At 42.6% G+C, this 25871-nt stretch overlaps 1 protein-coding gene across 1 annotated transcript in view; it reads right to left on the reverse strand.

Annotated features, from left to right (window-relative positions):
- The window catches only part of TSR3 (TSR3 ribosome maturation factor), a 46459-nt gene that overhangs the window by 9567 nt on the left and 11021 nt on the right, over positions 1-25871 (reverse strand). The window contains exons 3-6 of the mRNA XM_082260276.1: positions 20365-20581; positions 8879-9072; positions 6201-6374; positions 470-533 (exon numbers count right to left, since the gene is read on the reverse strand). Coding sequence (XP_082116402.1) covers positions 470-533; positions 6201-6374; positions 8879-9072; positions 20365-20581 — 649 coding nt within the window. The remainder of the gene's footprint in view (positions 1-469; positions 534-6200; positions 6375-8878; positions 9073-20364; positions 20582-25871) is intronic.

Below are 25871 nucleotides of genomic sequence, written 5' to 3' on the forward strand. Positions count from 1 at the left end.
CAGCATCAGTGCCCCAGGAGCCATCTTCTTAGAGCACAATAAACCTCTCAGATGTACTGTAAATAATAGAGATTGCTGCAGGAGGTTGCATTCACTTTTTGGACCAAACTCACAGTATGCATCTACTGTAATAAGTTGTTAAATTCCTGGAGCTTTAAAGCCCAACAGTAAGTTTCTAAACAACTAATCAAACTAGGGTGCATTGAAACACTGTGCATTAAAAGGTATGTTTTTTATGTTATTGCTCCTCAGCACTTTCCGAAGGGTGAGATTCCTACTGCACAGTGAAGATAAGAAAGTTGCCCTCTTTAAAGGAGCAGTTGTTTATCTTCAGCAACCCACATTCTACACAAAAAAGTGATCTTTCAATATTTGTGTTTCAATCTGTAATGCAGTTATGGCCTTGTGGGTGAGATCAGAAATATGAACTGCAGCAGGGAAATCAACAGAAGATAGAGACTTTCATTACCGTCCAGAGCAGATCACTCTGTTGAGGTTGGAAAATTCTCGTCCAGATTCAACATCAAATGGATCTGAAAGACAGAACAGACCCAGCTTAAAATAACTGCATGAAACATCCTAACAGTGCAGGTTTATTGCGGTTGCCTACAAGAAACGCCAAATACAGTCTTATATGAAAGTAATATGCAAACTTGAGTAATATTTGGAGCCTGTGGACATGTAGAAAATGCAGAGCATGACTGGGGAGACTGTAAAGAGGTTGTGCAATTCTGTACAGGCTACACAGTGGAAATCTCTGGGGAGCTGTTCAGGTTATTATAACCTATGACAGTGATGGCCAACCTTGGCACCCCAGATGTTTTGTGTATTTATAAAGTTTATTGATTACAGCCAGGTACAGGTAATACAAAAAATCATTAATCCCAGATGTTTTGGAACTACATTTCCCATGATGCTCAACAACACTGCAGAGTGCATGAGCATTATGGGAAATGTAGTTCCAAAACATCTGGGGTGCCAAGGTTTGCCATCACTGACCTATGAGAATCAGATTTAGCATGGGTTATGGCATCAGCAAAAATGGCTCTAGATTGCTGCATGGTGAAGGTTAAAAAAAAAAAAAAAAAGGCTTCTATGAGCTACTACTCCTAAAACATCATTGTGCTCTTCCATGCTTTACTCAATAATTAGAATAAGGTAATGGACTGACAGGCATGTATACTAATAACCCACACACTACCCATTACTGTTTATTTTTACTTTTGTAAGCAAGAGTCTCCCAAAGAATTCTGCATTTGCTCCTATGAGAACACAAGAGGGAAGGGACTATGGTGATGGACCTGAAGTTCAGGAGAGTCAATGGGGTTGTATTTACTAAAACTGAAGAGTGGGAAATCTGGTGCAGCTCTGCATAGAAGTCAATCAGCTTTCAGGTTTCTTTGTCAAAGCTTAATTAAACAAGCTGAAGTTAGAATATGATTGGCTACTAAGCACAGCTGCACCAGATTTTGCACTTTTCAGCTTTAGTAAATCAACCACCATGTTTAGAGCTCTGGTGTACCCAACTCTTTTTAATTTATTTTGTGTACAATTTTTTGAAGGTAGGGATTCTGCAGTTTATTTTACCCAAATTATTTTTTTTTTTTTCATTACTAAATTATAGACTACAAACTTCACTTTCAGCACAGTGGCCTCATCTAGAAATGGACAGAGCTGATCTACAACAACCTACAACCACTGTACGATGCTGTAGAAGTAAACATGTATGCAATCTTCAGATAGTTTCACTGATCAGTGAGGCTACGAAACCTCCCCCTTCCTGCGATCTTCTATTCCTTCCCTTACAGGTTTTATGGTAAGTATACTACAATACTAAACACCTAAATGCAACTGCCTTACATGCTAAAATAAGATAAAAAAAATTCAAACAAGGTAGAATGTAGTTAAAGGACCCTGCCGTGACAGTATTACATGAGCTGCTTCTGGAAATACTAGAGGACTGTCTGTGTTTGGCTTTAAAATGGTCTGAGTGACTGGCATGAACAAGCATGCCCCAAGGATAGTCAGAAATCTAACAGGTACAACTGATAAAAAGCTACCAACCCATTGCCCAATATGAACACATTCTGAGCTGGAAAGTAAAACATTGGAGGTTAGTACCCCTGTAACCTAACACTTTAACTAAAAATTAAAGTTCATCTAAACTCTGAAACATTTAGGGTCCATTCACACTAGCGCGACTTGTCAGGTGACTGGTCGCTCGCCATTGATTAGCACAGGACCCGTTCTAATAGGAACGACACAAGTCACTCTGACTTAGAAAAAGGGTCCTGTGCTACTTTGGGGTGACCTGGAGGCGACTTGCATTGACTTCAATTATATGAAGTTTGTGCAAGTCGTGCCGAAGTCGCGGTGCACTTCACAGGTCGCCCCTGGAAGTCGGATCGCGCCAGTCTGAATGGGCTCTAAGGGGGAAACTTTGTTGTGCAAATGTAAGAAACATTCGTGCAACCCTATATGAAAATCCCCATATGAAATTTCCTAACCCCCAATCCAACCCTAATCTAATGCCCGACATTAAAGTAGTTCTAAAGCCAAAAAAATGTTTTACCTTAATGCATTCCCTGCATTAAGGTAAAAAGCAAAAACGTTTTGACATTTGTGTTCCTGGGAGCCATTGGCTCCCGCTGTTGTCAGTCAAATCCTATGAGCAGAGGGCATGTCTAGCTGGCTCAGGAGCAAGCCTGTAAATCTGCCCCCATAGCAAGTGGCTTGCTATGGAGGCAGACACAGAAGAGGAGGAGCGGAGAGCACCAGCAAGGGAACCCAGAAGAGGAGGGTGGGGGCTGCTCCCTGCAAAACCATTGCACAGAGCAGGTAAGTAAAACATATTTATACATTTTTTTAAATGGCCTTAGAAGCACCTTAAATAGTCCCTGGAATGTCTGACTTCCCCTACTCTCCCTCCTCTAGTTCGGAGATCTTGGCACCAATAAATCTTGAAGCATGCATACTATATGTCTATAGCTCTCCGATGGCTAAAGGTAAATATCAATATTTCAATTGAACACAAGAGCATTTGCCAAAATAAGAAAACAAAACAATTAACTTGAAAGCAGGATGTACAAGATTACCTATTTTGCATAATTTTTGGAAAACGAACTTGCCTTAAAACGAACCAGTACTTTGCTCAGACTAGGCAATACAACAGGTTCACTAACCCAGGTTCTACAAGGAGTTTACACATATGTCTTCCAAGCCCCCCGATCTGCTGAAAATTCCTGTGCAAGTTTGGACCATCACATCAAAACTGGGTTGGGGCTGTGCAGTCCCCACATAACAGAGCTCTGGTGTATCTGATGAGCTGTGTTTGTAGATCAGAGAGGCATGCGGAAGATTTTAAAGCCGAACAATTCCCATAACAACAAAATAATGTTCTTTAGCAAGGCACATACAGTATCTCACAAAAGTGAGTACACCCCACACATTTTTGTAAATATTTTATTATATCTTTCCATGTGACAAACACTGAAGAAATGACACTTTGCTACAATGTAAAGTAGTGAATGTACAGCTTGTATAACAGTGTAAATTTGCTGTCCCCTCAAAAAACTCAACACACAGCCATTAATGTCTAAACTGCTGGCAACAAAAGTGAGTACATCCCTAAGTGGAAATGTCCAAATTGGGCCCAACTAGCCATTTTCCCTCCCAGTGTCATGTGACTCGTTAGTGTTACAAGATCTCAGGTGTGAATGGGGAGCAGGTGTGGTAAATTAGGTGTTATCGCTCTCACTCTCTCATACTGGTCACTGGAAGTTCAACATGGCACCTCATGGCAAAGAACTCTCTGAGGATCTGAAAAAAAGAATTGTTGCTCTACATAAAGATTGCCTAGGCTATAAGTAGATTGCCAAGACCCTGAAACAGAGCTGCAGCATGGTGGCCAAGACCATACAGCGGTTTAACAGGAGAGGTTCCACTCAGAACAGGCCTCGTCATGATTGACCAAAGTAGTTGAGTGCACGTACTCAGAGTCATATCCAGAGGTTGTCTCTGGAAAATAGACATATGAGCGCTGCTAGCATTGCTGCAGAGGTTGAAGGGGTGGGGGGTCAGCCTGTCAGTGCTCACACCATACGTCGAATGCTGCATCAAATTGGTCTGCATGTCTGCCCTCCTAGAAGGAAGCCTCTTCTAAAGATGATGCACAAGAAAGCCCACAAACAGTTTGCTGAAGACAAGCAGACTAAAGACATGGATTACCGGAACCATGTCCTGTGGTCTGTTGAGACCAAGATAAATTTATTTGGTTCAGATGGTGTTAAGCGTGTGTGGTGGAAACCAGGTGAGGAGTACAAAGACAAGTGTGTCTTGCCTACAGTCAAGCATGGTGGTGGAAGTGTCATGGTCTGGGGCTGCGTGAGTGTTGTCAGCACTGGGGAGCTACAGTTCATTGAGGGAACCATGAATGCCAACATGTACTGTGACTTATTGATTCCCCTCCCTTCGGAGACTGGGCTGCAGGGCAGTATTCCAACATGATAACGACCCAAAATACACCTCCAAGACGACCACTGCCTAGCTAAAGAAGCTGAGGGTAAAGGTGATGGATTGGCCAAGCAGTCCCGTGACCTAAACTCTATTGAGCATCTGTGGGGCATCCTCATATGGAAGGTGGAGGAGCGGAAGGTCTCTAACAGCCACCAGCTCCGTGATGTCATCATGGAGGAGTGGAAGAGGACCCCAGTGACAACCTGTGAAGCTCTGGTGAACTCCATGCCCAAGAGGGTTAGGGCAGTGCTTGAAAATAATGGTGATCACACAAAATATTGACACTTTTGGCCCAATTTGGACATTTTCACTTAGGGGTGTACTCACTTCTGTTACCAGCGGTTTAGACATCAATGGCTTTGTGTTGAGTTATTTTGAGCGGACAGCAAATTTACAGTTTCACTACTTTACATTGTAGTAAAGTACAGTAACATTTCTTCAGTGTTGTCACATGAAAAGATATAATAAAATATTTACAAAAATGTGAGGGGTGTACTCACTTTTGTGAGATACTGTATATTTCACATTTAAATACCTGTACCTCATTTTGGGGAAGTGGTTGTACCGGGGTGATGCCTGCAGTTAGAGGCATCATCCCGGTACCGTTTTTTTAGTGGGAACTGTCTGCTTTCATGTGATAACCACCGATGCTGCTAATTAGCTGCTCGGTTATTATCACAAGCAGCGGGGCATCCCACCCCCTCCCGCTGCTCCGCCCCTAAACATTCTGAATGGTCCCCCTGTCTCCTGGGACCTGTGTGTCTCCCAGAAGGCAGGGGGGGGGGGGGAGAGGAGGGGACAGAAATTTTGTAGACTGCCACGCAACGATTGTGGCGATCTTACCCGAATGTGGGAGTGGGTATCTGGTTTTCACAGGTATCTGCTCCTCCCACCCCCCCCCCCCCAAAGGTGTCGATTGTGGCAGTGGAGGGGGGGGGTGTGAACAAGCGGAGCTTCCCCTTTTTAGGGGCTTTAAACGCCGGGATTGCTAACTGCCACATTTACTTGTGTCCTCAACAAACCATCAAATGGCTGGTGTCATAACTGATCACATGTGGAGCACCATGGCAGTTGCAGATCAAACAGAAGCAGCTTCCTTGGCTGTAAAGGATAGGAGGGTTTAATTCCGCTTTAAAGCTGTCAGCAGATTGGCTTCTACACAATTTGTCAGTGCCTAAAAATGGAGAGCAATTGAGCATGTGCAGAGCAGGGTGAGACTGGTGATTACTGGATTTTGAACAGCCCAGGCACTTATTAATAATGTTTTTCATAGCTATACCTGCAAAAAGGGCCAGCCTGAAGTGATCTAGCAGGACTTCATTTTCTGACCAAAGTTCCACTTTAACTTTTTTTAATGCATGCTGTAAAGTAAACTGTAAGCTGTAAAGTAAACCTGACACTTGGCATAGTTTAAGGGTCCATTTATGCCTTAGAATCCTGGTGCATGGCAATAAAATGTGCATTGTGTTAGCGCAGCCTATTTAAATGAATGAGCAAACAACACACCAAGCATTCATAAAAACTGATATGCACTATTTTTTTTTTTTTTACAGTAATCCATTCCCTAGTGTGCGGAGGTGCCATTGAAAATGAAAGGCAGCACACTGTGGTATGTAAAATAATTATTTTGCAAGGATCAGGTTTTATATCACAAAATTCTTTGGTAAGGCACTAAGCTGAAAAACCTATTTCTTCTTCATCTTTGTCCTGAGCCCCAGCCAGGTACTCTGCTTCCACCTTCTTCATTTCCTCCAAATTCTGGCATTTACTGTACTTCTCCAGCAGATCTTTATTCAGCTCAAGGAACACTTTCCCCCATTTAAATTTCCTCAATAGAATCGTGGCCAAATCTGGAAATCCTAAAGAGAGAAAAATATGTCAATGTATGCGTACGTTTTTACACTCAGGTAAGAGAAGACAGCTGCTGATCATTTCTCATCCTGGCATTCATCACTGCAGCAAGATCGGAAGTCGGAAGCATAAATGTCACTGCAAGAGATGTATAAAATAAAGATCTGATTTCAGCCCCCCACCATCTGCCCAACTGAAATATTGATTTTGAGTGGATTGGCTCTTTAATAATATGAAATGATCACACAGCATATGTTATATGTCATAATACAATGATGAAAAGATCAACCTAGGGCAAAACTTCTAAAATGTTATTGAAAAATCCTAAATTTCATATAAAAACAATTTATGTTATTAGATTAGGCAGCTCAGTGAACAATGATGCACTTTTCTTAGCAACTAACAAGATTTCATCTTTCTTCATCTTGGAGCTGTGGCTATGAGGTTCGGCACTCAGCTCTATGCCTTGTCCAATACGTCTGAATGTTAACATCAAAGTTTTTCAAAACTGACCCAGTCATGATATTTATTTCATATCATTAGGAATTTTCAGCATAAAATACATAATTATCTGGTGGACAAACTAGGGTATTCATATGCCACAATATTAAATCCTGCTGAAAAGTTATAAAGTCAGCTACACCATAAATGATATTTCGATGTGGGCTGAATCAACCATTTGTTCTTCTATATTTCCAATGATAACTTTTCCCTGCATTATCTACTATTGTCTATAAGCACATCTATATAGGCAATGTCTATCTTGCTGTGGATTTGATTCAAACTCGCATCAACCATGCAGAATTCCAAACTCACTTTTTGTTGAATGGTATATTTAAAGCTGATTCCCTGGAAGACCAACACAGATATTTCCATTTCTTATGCCCAAATACTGTATGTTCTAAAATGAATTAATTAGCCGTAAATTTCAAGGCTCTTGCAGTTTTCCCCTTTGACAGCCCATGCATGACAGCAAGGAAACAATGTCTGTGGTCACTGTGTGCAGAAGCCAATGTAAGAATAATGTAGCCACTGAAATATTCCAATCCCTCATTCACAGTACCATTTCATTTACAGACCATATAGAGCAGGCATGTCCAACCTGCGGCCCGGAACCGCAGGCAATGCGGCCCACTGCCCCCTGACAATTTTTTATTTTCCTGGGGAGGAAGGAAGTTGGGTCGGGGGCATGGCCACAGCAGCTTCCAACTAACGGTAGGCAGAGGCTGCCTCAGAGGGGAGGGGAGCATGTGTAGTGTTTCTGACTCCTACCACCATGACCACCTCAAATCACTGAAGTGATCATGGTGGTTAGAGTGTTCCTTTATTATCTCTCAGAAGAAGTAAACCTCTGTATACTGATTTCATTTCATTTGATCATCCTCTAGTTGTGTTAAATTATTGCGGGGGGGGGACGTAGCGGCGCGGGAAGGACGCAGCAGCATTTTATTACTTTATATGCGGCCCGAGAAAAATTTTCTACACTCAATGTGGCCCAGAGAAGCCAAAAGGTTGGACACCCATGATATAGAGTGTGACTGTGTGGGTTGAGCATGTTTTCTTGACCCCCCCCCCCCTTCAATACTAGCAGGATATGCATCGCATACTAGAACATTATGAAATACTTACCTTAGACTCCAGCGGCGTGCTGTCACCACTGACAGGGCTTCCATCATCACCCGGTCTTCCTTCTGGGTTCATGGGCTCCAGCTGTATGAGTGGCCGTCAGCTGCGGCATGGAGCTCTTAAGGTCTGGCATGGTATGCCGGACCTTCAGAGCACATGCGCCGGTGATGTCACCAGCTGCATCCATTAGGAATATCTCTTAAACACCGCGAGTTTAGGAGATATTCAATGTACCCACAGATAAGCTTCATTATAGGCTTACCTGTAGGTACAAGTAAAAAAAAAAAAAAAAAAAGACTTCCATTTTAAATGCACATTTTTTTGCAGGCAAAAAATTGTGCACTTTATTCTACAGAGCCTGCAGAGCATTGCACTTGTGATCAGCAAATCACGAGTGCAATCTCAGGCTCCTGCAGACTCTCAGCATAGCTATCTGCTCATACTTTGTTCAGGCAGTTATCCTGAAGATCAATGGACTACCAGAGTGCTCACCAGTGCCCTCGTAGTTCATTGAGAATTACAAGCTGTCAGACACAATGGCTGATGGTACTTGAAGGCATTCATTCACAGGAAACTGGGGGGAGAGGCTGCAGATGCTTGATCACGTTACATGTTGTACCCTAAAAATGAATAGAATATTTAACATGTTCCAAAAGGTGAACGTATCCTTTAAACCAGCGACAGTATTACCATTTTGCAGCGAAACAAAAAGCCAATTCTTCAAAAGGTGATTCATTAATATTGGGATAACTTTTTCATTAAAAAGTGCTAGTCCGGCTTAATTATAGGTGATTTTCTAGATGACATCAGCATTTGCTTTCATTGACAATATATTTTAAAAAGCTAGACACCAGTTTAAATTTTTTTAGGCTTTAAACGCACTTACCAACAATACAGAATGTCGCAGCATAGGCTTCCACGCATGACAGTTTGCAGGGCCTCCCATAGTTTACTGGGTTTGCAGCAACCAGGTACGGCAACAACCGGGGATGGCTTCCTTTCATCTTAGAGAATGGTGTGTCATCCAGTTTAGCCCAGGAGCAGTCAATAACAGCTACACCACTGTCTGCAACTAATTGTCTGAAGAAAACACAGAATGAACATGATTCAACAAAGGAATGTAAAGCCTGGTACAAACTAAATTTTTTTTTTTTTTTTCGTTCAACCCAGCGCATTGAACGAAAAAAAAAAAAAAAACTGTTAGCTCCGGTCGGAGACGCTGTGCTAACCATCCAAAGTTAGTACAGCGATCTTCCCTGCTGAGCTGTTGTGTTCTGACAGGGGGATGCCCCCCCCCCCCCGACAAAACACTCCGACCAGCGCTTTCTGCCATTGGCTGAGTGCTGATCGGGAGCTGGTCGGCTGCTGGTTTTTCAGCATGCTTGTACAACATACTCATGGGCTGAATGTCAGCCATTTTTTTTTTAACTGGTCGATGTCTCTCGACATTCGGCCTGTGTAGCTAACAAAACACAGTCCTGGTTCTGAAGGCTACGAAAAGGATTATGTTATGAGACTGGACTGCAACATGCTGCAAAACGCTAAGGATCAGGAGCCAAGGCTATTGAAGATACAATGGCATTGATTTACTAAAACTGGAGAGTAAAAAATATGGTGCAGCTGTGCATGGTAGCCAATCAGCCTCTAAATTCAGCTTGTTCAATTGTCAAGCTCTGACAATAAAAAGAGGAAGCGGATTGGCTTCTTTGCAGAGCTGGACCAGATTCTGCACTCTCCAGTCTTAGTAAATCAACCCCAATATATGCTCTGTGTCTGCCCTAGATGATCTTTCAAATTAGATGACAAAAACATCCAAGGAGCATTGGTGTAACATGCCCAACTGGCGCCTGCACTTTCAGCCATGTAACTGTTATTTTCAGATACCAATATTATTATTATACGATTAGTGGTTATGACAAATAATTATCATTATAGCTTAGTGACGCAAAAGGAAATAGGATGTTTGCTCTCACCATAAAATCTGTTCTTTGGAGTCCATTGAGGGACACAAGAAGTCTTAAAATTTTGCGTTTTAATTTTGCCTACAGGATATCTGGACACTAGAAAAACAAAACAAAACTGTATGCCAGGCTAAAAAAAATCCTCGTACTCCATGTATGCCTTGGTTTTGTGGTAAAGCAGTAACAATAGTAAAATCGATGAGGGGGGTATTTTTCCTTAGGCTGCTTAAAAAATAATAGGTAAGTAGATGTTGCCTCCGTCCCTGTATGTGCTATTAGGGGGTTTTTTGGTGCCTCAGGCCAAGGGGGATTGGGACTTTAAGGGCAAGTGCATAGATATAGAAACAAGTATATGAATATATGATAGATAATGTTCCATTTCAAATAAAACAAAATTTATTTACAACAATGTAAATCCATATATTGTAGAAGAGACAACATATATAGGTGAACAAGGTGCTTGGGGGTAGAGACCCCGGTGTGAAGGAAGTAATAAAGAGGTTGATTCAGAGATGAATCAGTGACAGTGGTGAAAAAAGTGACTTTTTGGATAGGATTTCCACAGATATTGAGTGGGACATTGGTCCCTTAGGAGAATCCTATTGCTGACGCGTTTCGGCTCACTTGGAGCCTTTCTCAAAGCGTTGAGTCACTCTGTACTTCAGTCTATGAAGATAATATATAATATAAATAGTTTAGATCTTTATTCATGTCAAGTGTAATTTCAAAAAATTATTGAGAGCAAATTTTACCTACATGGATATAGCTGACGGTTACTGCGCATGGCTCCCTTCATCCTGTTGCAAACGCAGCGGGATCAGGCTATGCATATTGCCTGGGATGGGTGAGATGGTATTAATAGGTGTAAAACACATAGTATCTTTATGTTTGTGGAATGGGTAAAACCACTTACATTTACTGAAGGAGTTAAAGTACTTCCTCCACGGGGAATAAATTTCCCTCTCTTGTTTTCAGGTTGTTTGATCTATGTTAGAGAATTAGTCTATGTTACCTCAAATTGCATATGGTGTAAACATAAAGAGTGACTTTTCCCAATGGAGGTGTATAGCCTCCTAGTGCTTGTACAATACAAAGTGACTTTTGGTGCCCATAGTTATTGGACAGTGAAGCGGTCCAAGGAGCTTACATTTTGAAGAGAAAGGTGAGGTGATCCTTCCGGCTAACGCAGGTCCGTCCGTCCTCTTCCCTCGGTTGGAGAGAAGTGAGGACTTGACGTTGATCCCCGGCCTTTTAAAGTCCTCCGCGCATGCGCAGTAGACTGCTGCACGTCGGAGGGTTCGTTCGAGCGTGACGTGGCACTTTGTAATGCGCCTGCGCCAAGTGGATGCGCGCGCAGGCGCTGGAGTAGAGACGCTCATTGGCCGCCAGCACGGGAGGAGGGGCCCTCCTTTCCCCGTGGGTGATTGGATGGGTCCCGAACAGCCCCTACGATGATGCGTAGGGGCTACCCGTGCTGGGTGCGATTGTCAGGGATGAAGGGGAGGGGGCCGATCTGCAGCGCTGACAGCTTATAAACCATGCAGGCAATTGTAATCATTTGGTAGTACATCTTATTGTAAAAGGTATATTCAGCTTTATAGTGTATCAAGACCGTTTTGGGTCTTGGAAATGAACATATATACAAAGCAAGGTACAATACAATATTGCATGAGTATTAAACAGCAGAATAACAGTAATAAAGACTTTGCCTCAGTGAATCTGATGGATTGGGGGGGAAAAATCTCGATGGGGCGGTCATCCAGAATGGTCCCTGGATCATGTTTAAGCAGGATTGGATGTATAGGGTATATATGACTAATTAATGAGACTCGTTAGGTTGTTGCAAGAGACAATTTGAATATATCATTCCTAGTTGGGAGGTGTATGGTTGAGAGAGATAAAAGATGAAAAATAAAATAAAATCTATGAATTGTGAAGGAAAAAGAAACGCATAAGGGGAGAAGTATGGGTGGATCTTTATGGATTGGATAGCCATAAGCCATATCAACTCAATTGGGGGGGAGGCAGATATCTAACTGTAGGAGAAAGAATATCTGAAGGCAGTGATTATGCCAGTAGGTCCCAACTGTTTATAAAGTAATGCGTTTTGTTTGGTTAGTCTGTCTTTCCTGATGCAAACCCTTCGAGAAAGGGGCGAAAACTCTCGTTTTCGTTTAAACCAGGTGGTTTTGTGGCTTGGAGACGTCTTATCCATCTCATCTCCATTTGTAGCAGGTGTTTGTTCCAGTCGCCCCCTCTACACGGTATGTGTATCCTTTCCAGTGCTGAGAATGTAACATTAGGCATTTTGTTTTTGTGGAAATGTGCCACTTGCCTGCCAAGTGGTACATAAAAATTACACATCTCCATACTGTTGATGTGTTGGTTTACACGTTTTCCAAATTCTTGTTTTGTTTTTCCAACATAAAAGGATTCGCATTGGCATCTCATCAGGTAGACCACCCCTCTCGTTCGGCAGTTAACAAAATGTCGGGGTGTAAAAAGCTCTCCATTGGGGAGTGTGGTGGTTGTGCATTTTTTAATCACATCACATTGCCCACAGTTTCCGCATGGGAATGTGCCCTTCTGTTTACAGGGGTCTTTTCTCGTTTGTTTGTATTCACTGTGGGTGAGCGATTGCTTCATAGATCCCGCTTTCCTGTATGTGATCTGTGGGTGTTCCGATATGAAAGGTTTTATCGCTGGGTCCTCCTGTAGGATCTGCCAGTGTTTGGCAATGATATTTCTTATTTTAGGGTGGTCGTTCGTGAATCTCATGATCACTCTCGTTTGATTCTCTTGCTTGTCTAATCGTTGTTTCTTTCTGAATAGAATCTCTTGCCTTTCTTGTTGTTTTACCCTGTTAAAGGCTTTTCTTAGGGTCGTTTTTGTGTAACCCCTTTTTTATTAGTCTGGCAGTCAGGGAGTCAGCTTCTTTCTGGAAGTCTTGTTCAGTAGTACAAATCCGTTTTAGCCTGAGAAATTGGCTGTATGGGATTGCATTTTTCAGGGAGGGGGGATGGAAGCTGGATGCATGTAGAATAGAATTACCTGCCGTTTCTTTTCGATATAGGGTTGTTTTCAGGAGTCCATTTTTTTCTTTTATGATCCAAGTGTCCAAAAACGGGATTTTTTCTCTATCATAGTTGATTGTAAAAAACATATTGTATGTGTTATTATTCATGGCGCGGAGGCATTCGTGTATCATGCTTTCCGAACCAGTCCAGATTATGAAAATGTCATCTATAAATCTCTGCCAGACGATAATATTGTCGGCGAAAATACCGTTTTTTTCCTCGGCTAAGAATTCTTGTTCCCATGCTCCAAGATATGTGTTCGCATAGGATGGGGCACAACTAGTGCCCATTGCAACGCCGCACGTCTGTAGATAGTATGTGCCATTGAAAACAAAAAAGTTGTTATTAAGGATATATTCCAACATCATGATTATGAAGGTGTTAAATTTGGTGTCCTTTCCACTTTGTTCTTCTAATGTTTTTTTGATGACTTGCATTCCTTTTTTGTGTGGAATGTTATTGTAGAGAGCCTCAACGTCAATGGTGATGAGAAATGCATCATCTGGTATGGTGATACCCTCAATAATCTGTAGGAGGTGTCCTGTGTCTCTGGTATATGAGGGAAGTTTCGTAACATGAGGCCTTAGATAGGCATCTATGACTTTGCTGGTATTTTCCGTCAAATTGCCATTCCCTGATATAATGGGTCTACCCGGGGGATTGTTTTTATCCTTATGGATTTTCGGTAAGGCGTAGAAGGTTGGGGTTCTGGGATGTTTTGTCCTCACGAACTGCCAGAGTGTTTCTGAAATCATTCCTTGATTTCGGGCTCCGTCAATTTTTTTGTAGAAGTCTTCTGTGTATGTTTCAACCATAATGGGCATAATCTTTTTATAGCATTGTGTATTGTCAAGGATCTTCTGGCACATGGCTTCATAGTTGTCGTTGTTCATTAGCACAATATTCCCCCCTTTGTCCGAGGGTTTTATTGTGATCAGTTCGTTATTTTTGAGTCCTTGTAAGGCAGTTTTTTGTTCCTTGGTCAGGTTTTGTTTCAGGTTGTGGCCTTTGAGTTTTTCGAGGTCTTTGGTTGTTTCCCTGACAAAGAGGGCTATTGAGGGATTCTCATTTAGAGAGGGAAAAATATGGGATTTTTTCTTGAAAGTGGGACATTTTGTTCCTTGAGGTTCTTCTACTCCTTCCTCTTCACTCTCGGTTGATTTGTTTTCATCTGTCCAGTCGTCGATTGCTCCTTCCTCCAGTAAGATATTCAGGTCTCTAATCGCTCTGAATTCGGCTGCAGTTAAATTTGTTGGTGGTATCTCAGCAGGTGGTTTTTTGTTGTATTTGGTTTTAAGAAGAAGATTACGTGCAAAAAGATTGACATCCTTAATAGTTTCAAATGTATCTGTCGCTTTGTTTGGGCAGAATGAGAGTCCTAGGGATAGTACTTCTCTTTCGACTGTGGATAGGATATGGGTGGATAGGTTTATGATGGTCAGACCTTCATGGTCAATATCTTCGTTTTGTGTCATTTGTTGGGTTGTTTTGTCTTCTGTTTTGTTCCTAAAAAAGGCCTCTGTGATTTGGGGTTCTCATCTCTTGGTAGTTGGGACCTTGTGAACATTTTGGGGTATTTTTTCTGAGCCGTTGTATCTTCGTTCGGAAATGAATTGGTGTCTAGGGTGTTAGGTTCTTCAGCCTCTTGTGATGATTGGTCATCGTTATCTTCTGTTGGTTGTGTTTTATCTGCGGGTTTGTTTTGGCCCCTCCGTTTGAACCGTTGTTGTTCGGGTCCCGATGTATAGGCCGAAGAGTCTGAGGAGTATTGTGGATCCGTGTTCCTAGATGTTCTATACGTAGTTCTCCTAGTCTGTCTGTTGCAACAGGATGAAGGGAGCCATGCGCAGTAACCGTCAGCTATATCCATGTAGGTAAAATTTGCTCTCAATAATTTTTTGAAATTACACTTGACATGAATAAAGATCTAAACTATTTATATTATATATTATCTTCATAGACTGAAGTACAGAGTGACTCAACGCTTTGAGAAAGGCTCCAAGTGAGCCGAAACGCGTCAGCAATAGGATTCTCCTAAGGGACCAATGTCCCACTCAATATCTGTGGAAATCCTATCCAAAAAGTCACTTTTTTCACCACTGTCACTGATTCATCTCTGAATCAACCTCTTTATTACTTCCTTCACACCGGGGTCTCTACCCCCAAGCACCTTGTTCACCTATATATGTTGTCTCTTCTACAATATATGGATTTACATTGTTGTAAATAAATTTTGTTTTATTTGAAATGGAACATTATCTATCATATATTCATATACTTGTTTCTATATCTATGCACTTGCCCTTAAAGTCCCAATCCCCCTTGGCCTGAGGCACCAAAAAACCCCCTAATAACAATAGTAAAATCTTTACTTATTTACGACCACTGTACATATATTTGGAGCGGCAGGGCATGTGGTTCTTAACACCCAGCCTTAACACATAAGCTTTGCTGTGTAGTTTTGGGGCGCGCTCCATTGGTGCCCCCAGAACTATGACCAAGCAGTCACCAATAGCTCATGGGCACATAGAGACGATCAGGCGTTGTAGGATGGAGCTATGAGGATCACCGGAATGCCCTCCATTTCAATAAAGAAGTTTCAGGGGAGGAAAGGCATGGATCAGAGTGTAATGATCCCACAGAGGTACGAGAGCTTCCACTAGAGGATCACTGTACCTGGAGACAAAACTGTCCAGTTTGTTGTTGAACCCGAGGCTAGAAGATCCACACTCAATGCCCTCCCATCCGTGACACAGGTCCTGAAACACCTCTGGGTGTAGGGACCACTTTCGTTGGTCTGGGTACTGCAAGCTGAAGAAGTTTGCCTGCCAACTGTTCACACCTGGAAAGTAAATGGTGAACAATGCTGGAATGTGAAATTCCAGGAAAGGATCTGCTTTACCTCTCTTGTCATGGCAAGACTTCTGGTTCCTCCCTAATGGTTGATGTTCGCCACAGCTGCCTGTGAATGACTGACTGTATTGGATGACCCTCCAGCTGGGAGATCAAGCAATGCAAGACAACCAAAATTACCCAAAGTTCTAGAATGTTAGTCAGGAACTTAGATTCTTCCAGTTGCCAGGTCCTCTATGCTGGCATGTTGCCCAGGACTTCTCTCCTGTCTCAAAGTCTGGTATCCATCATGAAGATCTTGAAGAAGACCAGAAGAAAGCCCTTTACTGATTCAAGGACAAATTCCTGAGCCACCAGGTCAGGGACACCTTGTCCTTGGTGCAAGATGAAATTGGACTGTTCAAGGACTGTACTTATTGTCCCAGGAAAACAGAATGTTGTGTTGAAGGTGTCTGGAATGAAACTGGGTGTGCATCGAAAGAGTCAGCCATCAGCCACAACATCTCATATAGGCACAAAGAGTTTAGGGCACATGCATCAAACACAGGGCACGTGTTAAACATAAGGCCCAGGGACTGAATCCAGCCCTCCAAGCCATTTCATGTGGCCCTTGCATCTCTCTTGCTGCTGTGGTAACCCCTTCGTTGTTGCCCCCACCTTGTCTCAGCAGTCAGAAGCAGAGAGGAGGACAGAACTCCTCCATCAGATTCTGCACTTTTCCATGCAGTCACGGAGAGGCAAATCCCCTCCTACCCCCTCCCCGGCTCAGCAGTCAGCAGCAGAAAGGAAGACACCTCCTGCAGCACCCTCCACCTCTCCTGGCATGTAATGGGCTGGTCATGGACGAAATTGCGGCGTCCCGCAAGTCTCAAAATCAGCATGGAACAATCAAACAGCCGGCTCTGCAAGGGGGCGTGTGGACATTACGTCCGCGATTTCGTCCATGACCAGCCCATTACATGCCTGTTTTGTCTCTTCATTTTGTAAGTAGTTTTTTTAATAAATACGGGATTACGCTATGGGCCTCTATTCTTTCCACATATGCATTTATGTTTGATGGAGTAACTGAGGAGTGCCAAGCCTGATATCTACTAACTCTATTGGTCTAACAATTCGCCGGGAGAGGCTGTCTTTCTGAGGGTAGCCATGAAGTTCTGAAAGTGCCTGAGTCAGACATCTATTGACTACACTGGTTTAAGTACTAGCTGGGAGAGGCTGTCTCATTAAATTGAGCAGCCACGGAGTTCCGGTAAGCTGCTTGCTATACCCGTACACAGAGGTGTCCCCTTCTCACACTTTTCCTTGGTGTCACCAGAAAGAGTTTTCTTTGAATACCCTGCATGTGGATTTACACTTTTGCACCTGTTGTTGGGGCTGTATTCATTCATTTGGACACTACCCCCTTTTTATATATTTTTTATGCCTTTGGAGCCTTATCATCATTTATAATTTCTCACTTATCCTTAGCGCTGCACTTTTTGGATATAAAATATATAGTGCGCTAAATTATAAAAACAGTGCATATAAATAGGTGTAAAAACGAAATGACTGAAATGGATTGGGATCTTGAACATAAACAGTCCATAAAAAATTCATAAAAGTCCTAAAGTGCAAATAATCACATCCGTGCTTTAAATGAAGGATCCCACTTCACAACGAGTGAACTCTACAACATAAGGTGCTTGATTTGGAAAGTGCAGGTGTTCCCCTTACCAGATGGGTGAAAATAAGGTACAATAAATTCTCCACAAAAACATAAGTGCAGTGATGAAGATAGACCAGCTCTGCCCACCTCGTGGACAGTAAAGAGTATATATCCTCTTACCAGATCAGATTAACCACTTTACGACCGCCCACATTGATACTACTGTGTCAATGTGGCACAATCCAGTCCAGCGACGTAGACCTACGTCGCTGGACTCCTCCCCCTGTAGGAGGCGCGCTCCCGCTGTTTTCAGTCCCAGCGGGAGTCGGGCCAGGGGAGGAGCGGCGGCGATCGCTGCTGCTCTTCCCCGATCATCGGGGAATCGAGTTTGGAGATCCGCCCGCTTGTGTAAACAGAGCGGGCGGATCTCCAAGTGACAGGCAGGGTCAGATAGCATGGTTCAGCATAGCTGAACATGCGATCTGACCTTGTGTCACTCAGTCACCTCCCCCCAAACACGTCAGTAAGCACCAGGCATACATTAACCCCTCCCTCTCCAATAAAATTAACCCCTTCCCTGCCAGTGTAATTTTTACAGTAACAGTGCATATTTATAGCACTGATTACTGTAGTAATGTCACTGGTATCCCCAAATGTGTCAAAAATGTCAGTCAAGGGTCCGATCTGTCCGCCGCAATGTCGCAGTCCCAGAAAAAAAAAAAAAAAAAAAAATCGCAGATCGCCGCCATTACTCGTTAAAAAAAAAAAAAAAAAAAAACACCAAAAATGACAGAAATATTTTCCTTAGTTAGTAAACGCAATAACTTTTGCGTAAACCAATCAAAATACGCTTATTGTGATTTTTTTTACCAAACATAGGTAGCAGAAAACAAATTGGCCAAAAAATGTAAAAAAAAATTCGATTTTTACATTTTTTTGGGGGGGAATTTCATATAAAAAAAATGTTAAAAATATTGTTATTTTTTCAAAATAAACGCTTTTTTTTGTTTATAGCGCAAAAAGTAAAAAAAAAAAAAAAAAAAAAAAAAAAAAAAAAAAAAAAAAATCGCACAGGTGATCAAATACCCCCCAAAAAAAACTTGTTTGTGGGAAAAAAAGGACGTAAATTTCGTTTGGGTACAGCATCGCACGACCGCGCAATTGTCAGTTAAAGTCGCACAGTGCCGAATCGCAAAAAGTGGCCTGGACGTAAGACAGCAAAATCCTCCGGTGGTAAAGTGGTTAAGGTATTGGTATAAAATAACCACTGGATATCCTTTCCACCATCAGCTGTGTGTATAAAGAATGTTCCCCCAATTTTTGGCTTCCTGTTGTCCCGTGGAGGTAAACCTTCGCCCCAACATCCACAGGTATTCTATTGGCTGTTCAAGGGTTTGGGACCTTTCAGGATGTAAATGACTGCATCAACGTGATGATGTCACAAGGAATGGGGCTGGCAATGGAACCGGTCATTAGCAGGCTAAAATTTCCTATGATCCTCAGCTCCATCCAGTGGCCTTAGTGCAGTATTTCCCCAAAAACTTTTTTTTTTAAAGAATAACAATCGATCATTTGCCAAAAAAAAAAAAAAAAAACGTACCCGGATTTCATTTGAAAAATCTGGTCACCTTACAATATGGTCCACAAGGTGGTGACCTGACTTCTCTCAGATGGAACGCATAAACGCTTCCTGTCTATGCGTGAGGATCATAGGAAATTTTAGCCTGCTAATGACCGGTTCCATTGCCAGCCCCATTCCTTGTGACATCATCACGTTGATGCAGTCATTTACATCCTGAAAGGTCCCAAACCCTTGAACAGCCAATAGAATACCTGTGGATACCGGGGCGAAGGTTTACCTCCACGGGACAACAGGAAGCCAAAAATTGGGGGAACATCCTTTATACACACAGCTGATGGTGGAAAGGATATCCAGTGGTTATTTTATACCAATACCTTAATCTGATCTGGTAAGAGGATATATACTCTTGACTGTCCACGAGGTGGGCAGAGCTGGTCTATCTTCATCACTGCACTTATGTTTTTTTGGAGAGTTTATTGCACCTTATTTTCACGCGTCTGGTAAGGGGAACACCTGCACTTTCCAAATCAAGCACCTTATGTTGTAGAGTTCACTCGTTGTGAAGTGGGATCCTTCATTTAAAGCACGGATGTGATTATTTGCACTTTAGGACTTTATGAATTTTCTATGGACTGTTTATGTTCAAGATCCCAATCCATTTCAGTCATTTGGTTTTTACACCTATTTATATGCACTGTTTTTATGATTTAGCGCACTATATATTTATCAATTTATTAAATATTATTGAGGAAATTGCTATAAGATTCATTGCCATTGATATCCACCACAAAACCTATCTTTCCTTCCACGCCTATGTGGAATACTTGTAGCCTATGTAATTTTGGTTAGGTGGGATATCCACCCTACTATTCAACAAGTGATTTTGCACATCAATGACTCTATATTATTTCTAGCATCCTCATTTTACCTCACCCAAACGACATATTTTTTCTTAATGCTGGGACTGACTTCCCGATCACATGATCACTGTGACTGGCTGTCACATAGGTCACATGCCAGCTCCTGATCAGGGGTTGTCTGACAGCTTGGTCACTGTGCTGGGAACACACAGTGAGCGCGCTCTCAGCACAGAAACCTCGGTTCCAATGGATGCATATGTGCAACAAATGGGCATTAGGGTCTTACTGTCCTGCTGCCACACATATGCATTATGTGGTGGACAAGAGCTTTATTAAAATAAAGATAATAATTAGACAAAAATAAAACATTTCTGACAAAAATTGAAAGTCTTACTTATCAGCTGGAGAGACATACACTGTCCCCATAGGGCTCAGAATGATGCCATTGAACCTTTGGTTTATTCTGAGGTTCCTGACAAATCCTTTCCGTGCCAGTTTCCGGCCTGTACACCTCTTTGGGTCACAATGTCCTAACTCCCACATTGCCAATGGACAGGGAAACTTCACCTTTGTCTCTCCATCATATTCTGCAGCATCTCCCTGGATACTGGCTTCCAAGACAAAGAAAGAAATAGAAATAAAATGTAAACAATTCCTTCTAGAAGGTCCAACACCAAGCTTAACATGTAAATACAATGTTCTGGAAAGAAATATCCTCTATCACCTGTCTGCCTATTGGATTATAAATCCGTAGTATCATCACTGTTTAAATGACTAATACGAAGCAGTAAAGCTATAACAGGGTAGAGCTGCACGTTTCTTGATAATATGAGAATCGCAAATTTTTTTGCTTAGAATAAAGTTTAGGATTCTCTCAAGATTCTCAACATAACATCATCTTTTACATTATACAAAACAATTGGGCTAACTTTACTGTTAAGTTTTTTTAAATTAATTTAAGTGTATTTTTTTAAAAAAAACTGCGTTTTAAAGACTTCTGCGCAAATACAGTGTGAAATAAAAGATTGCAATGATCGCCATTTTATTTTCTAGGGTCTCTGCTAAAAAAAAATATACAGTAGCTCACAAAAGTGAGTACACCCCTCATATTTTTGTAAATATTTTATTATATCTTTTTATGTGACAACACTGAAGAAATGGCACTTTGCTACAATGTAAAGTAGTGAGTGTACAGCTTGTATAACAGAGTAAATTTGCTGTCCTCTCAAAATAACTCAACACACACCCATTAATGTCTAAAGCGCTGGCAACAATAGTGAGTACACCCCTAAGTGAAAATGTCCAAATTGGGCCCAATTAGGCATTTTCCCTCCCCGGTGTCATGTCACTTGTTGGTGTTACAAGGTCTCAGGTGTGAATGGGGAGCAGGTGTGTTAAATTTGGTGTTATCACTCTCACTCTCTCATACTGGTCACTGGAAGTTCAACATGGCACCTCATGGCAAAGAACTCTCTCAGGATCTGGCACACTGGCTGTGTGTTGAGTTATATTGAGGCGACAGCAAATTTACACTGTTATACAAGCTATACACTTACTACTTTACATTGTAGCTAAGTGTAACCAGATACAACACCTTTGGGATGAATTAGAGCGGAGACTGTGAGCCAGGCCTTCTCTCAAACATTAGTGCCTGACCTCACAAATGCGCTTCTGGGTTAATTGTTAAACATTCCCAAAGACACACTCCTAAACCTTGTGGAAAGCCTTCCCAGAAGAGTTGAAGCTGTTATAGCAGCAAAGGATGGGCCAACTCAATATTAAACCCTATAGACGAAGATTGGGATGCCAATAACGTTCATGTGCCTGTAAAGGCAGGCGTCCCAATACTTTTGGTAATATAGTGTATATGCAGATCATTAAGTCAAAAGAAAAGTTATAAATCCTTTTTTGCTACTTGTCCAGATCAGTGAATGCCAGGCAGTTAGCATTTAAGGAGAACATATGTATCTAATATTAGAGGTTTCTTTATCAAGCATAAATCCAACAAAACTGATCATTTATTGTTGGTTGGAACCAGCAGTTTCATGAGTAGTAAGGAGAACTCAGTGGAGGGAACCTGACTATAGCAAATAGCATAAAACAGATCGTAGTTTTTGCAGTAGTGCCATGAGTTATGCAGAGTCCATTATCTGAACCAGTGGTCTCCATACTGTGGCGAGATGGGGCCCTTTGCTTGGTTTTATCCATGGCCTTGGGGCACTATTTCATCCCTTGATACCAACAATGGGGCATAATCCCCCCCCCCCCACTGACACCACTGAAGGGGCACAAATCTCCCTGTGAAATCAACGATGAGGCAGGACTCCACCCAATGACACCAATAATTGGGCCTGGTGACCCTAATGATCGGGCACAATTCTTCCCAATGACACCCAGCGATAAGGCACAATTCCTCCCAATCACACCAAAGATATTTTTTCAATGCATTGAAAGGGGGCACGCTGGTCACTCTGCATTGAAAGGGGGCAAGCTGGTCACTCTGCATTGAAAGGGGGCACGCTGGTCATTCTGCATTGAAAGGGGGCACGCTGGTCATTCTGCATTGAAAGGGGGCACGCTGGTCATTCTGCATTGAAAGGGGGCACGCTGGACACTCTGCATTGAAAGGGGGCACGCTGGACACTCTGCATTGAAAGGGGGCACGCTGGACACTCTGCATTGAAAGGGGGCACGCTGGACACTCTGCATTGAAAGGGGGCACGCTGGACACTCTGCATTGAAAGGGGGCACGCTGGACACTCTGCATTGAAAGGGGGCACGCTGGACACTCTGCATTGAAAGGGGGCACGCTGGACACTCTGCATTGAAAGGGGGCACGCTGGTCATTCTGCATTGAAAGGGGGCACGCTGGACACTCTGCATTGAAAGGGGGCACGCTGGACACTCTGCATTGAAAGGGGGCACGCTGGTCATTCTGCATTGAAAGGGGGCACGCTGGTCATTCTGCATTGAAAGGGGGCACGCTGGTCTCTCTGCATTGAAAGGGGGCACGCTGGTCTCTCTGCATTGAAAGGGGGCACGCTGGTCTCTCTGCATTGAAAGGGGGCACGCTGGTCATTCTGCATTGAAAGGGGGCACGCTGGTCTCTCTGCATTGAAAGGGGGCACGCTGGTCTCTCTGCATTGAAAGGGGGCACGCGAGGGAGGAGCCTGCTAATGGCGCCAAGTCCGTCTGCCTGCTAGAGCGCCGCAACGCCGTCCAGAGGAACGAGCGAAGGAATGTCCGATCCTCCGCTCATATGAGCACCTGACCTACCCCTGCCACCCTCCACTCTCCCCCCAGCCAGATCCCAGGGAGACGCCAGGGCATATGTGGAAGTCACCGACCTGAGCGACCGCAGCTGAAGACCGGGGAAAGCCATAGTGGATTGCTGTCCTGGATGAGAGAAGGATCAATGGGGAGAGAGAGAGGAGGATAGCCCCTCCCGACACAGGCAGACAGAGCAGAGGGCAGTGTGAAACAGAGCCCAGTACGTGAGACGCTGCAGCATCAATTATCAGAGCAATTAATCGGCACACAGGGAGTGAAGCTATCAAGCATAACCAGCGAAGCTGCACAATCTACAAAGGACTGGTGAGAGGGATAAAATCCCATTTAAAACTTCTTGTATGCATGATTAAATCCTTTCATAGGACTTTGAACTGCTCTAAATAACCTGCATGTTCTGCCTGGGGGTGAATTGCTTAATACTCTAGAGGGAGTGTAAAGGACTAGGGTGAAGGTGAAAACCCCATCTAAAACACAATTAAACTTCTCCCATGTATGCCTCAAACCCCGAAATTGACTGTATGGTGCTCTGAACGATCCGTATGTTCTGCCTGGGGGTGAATTGCGCTGACTCCCAGAGAGAGAACAAAGGATTGGGGTAAGGAAGGTAACCACATTTAAACTTCTCTTTAAGCTTGTCCCATATCTCCCAACTGTCTTTATGCTGTACTGAATGACCTGTATACTCCGCCTGGGGGTGAATCACAAAGGACTGTGGAAAGGATTCAACAAGTGAGCCTCCCCTGAAGGCGTTATTTGAAAACTGATTGCAAGCATTGTTCAAAGGGAATACTATCAAGATAACCCATGGTGGAAAGGATATTATAGACTGTATTGCACTACGCTGTGATAGAAACCCCTCTGGCTCATTTGGCCATCCCTGCCTAAAGACAGGGCATGTTATAGCCCTCCAACTGCAGAGGACACAGGGATCGCTGGTAGACCCGCCCATGCTAGAACGGCGAGAGGGCGAAAACCCTCCCATTATTATTACATTAACTCACATAGTATTTGTTCTGGGTCTCCGAACTGTGTGTACTAAGTCTATGTAATTACATGATGGACAGTAATACATCAAGGATCCCTACTTAGCTGAGACTCTATACCTATGTACAGCCAGGGATAAAGACATAGAGGGAGTCTGGTATAACCGGCCTGGAAGGAGCCACTAACACCAACTTATTCTTGGGATTGCCCTGATATAACTGTATACTATGCCCAAAATAAAATATTTAATTTCTAAGAGGGATTAAAGAGTGAGTGTACGTAACACTGACCGACTGAAATATACCAATTAAGTACCTCTACCCCCTCTGCCCCTATTGTACTGGAGGAACCTCTTGTAGTCAACCTCTGAGAAATTAAAAAGAGTTTCTACAGGGGAAAAAAAAAAAAACACCGTGAGGAATACAAGAGAGAGGTCCCTCAAAAGACCACAGGGGGCAACCCACTAAAGACTGACTACTTAGAGGAGGCCACTATTGAAATTTAAAAACTGGGTATATTCCTTTCAGTGCTAAAAATTTCTTGGCTAATTCCTAAGTAAATCCCTAAAAGAGGGACTGGATAGAACTCAGCGGGGCAAGAGAATTTTGAGGGAATATTGAGCAGGAGTACAGTTATTATCAAGAGTCATATAAACAAAGTATCACCATGTCCAAAATAAAGAATAAACAGACAAAGGAGACATCAGGGAAAACCGCAAAAATTACGGCAAGCCCTGGGACTATTAAAAGGTATATGACCCAGGAAGGGAAAGACCAAAATGAAACAACTGAAAACCAACAAGTGGTAAGACCAAAACAAACTAATGAAGGAAACAAAAAGATAAAAGGAACAAAGGCATCCGGGGCATCAGGTGAAGAGAGCCCAGACTTGTCCAGAGAGAGTATACAGACAACAGAGGACAATGACCCGGGGAAGGAAGAAGATCTAAGGATGAACGACCACCCCCCAACAAAATTAGAAATGATGGAAATGTTCTCGAACCTGGATAAATCAATTAAAACTGAAATGGCCACTTTGTACAGAGATCTGGGCCATACATTAATAAGAGTAGAGGAAACTGAAAAGAAGATAAATACCCATGGGAAAAAGTTATTAAACTTAAATGAACGAATGCAGCAACTTCAGTTAGAACAGAGGAATATATTATATAAGATGGAAGATCAAGAGAATAGAAATAGAAGGAAGAACTTACGGATTAGAGGATTACCGGAAAAGAACAAAGAAGAAAATTTACAACAAATGCTGGAAAGTGTATTCAACCCCATCCTAGGGAATCCAATAACAGACAAAATAGAATTTGAAAGAGTACATAGAATACGGAAACCTCAGAGTGCCCCAAAAGGAAAACCAAGAGATGTAATAGCGAGATTCCATAGATATGAAGTGAGAGCACAAATTTGGGAAAAAATGAAAGATAGACCAAAACTGAGATACGAAGAAGACGAACTACAAATATTCCCAGATCTTTCACAGGAAACGCTGAACAGAAAACGTATATTAAAACCAGTGGTGGAAGAGTTAAAGAAGCAAAATATACAATATTTTTGGAGACACCCGCCAGGACTGGGAGCACGAAGAGACGGAAAAATGGGCATACTGAGGTTT

The sequence above is a fragment of the Pelophylax lessonae genome (genome assembly GCF_965119305.1).
Source record: "Pelophylax lessonae genome assembly, chromosome: 6".
Lineage (NCBI taxonomy): Eukaryota > Metazoa > Chordata > Amphibia > Anura > Ranidae > Pelophylax > Pelophylax lessonae.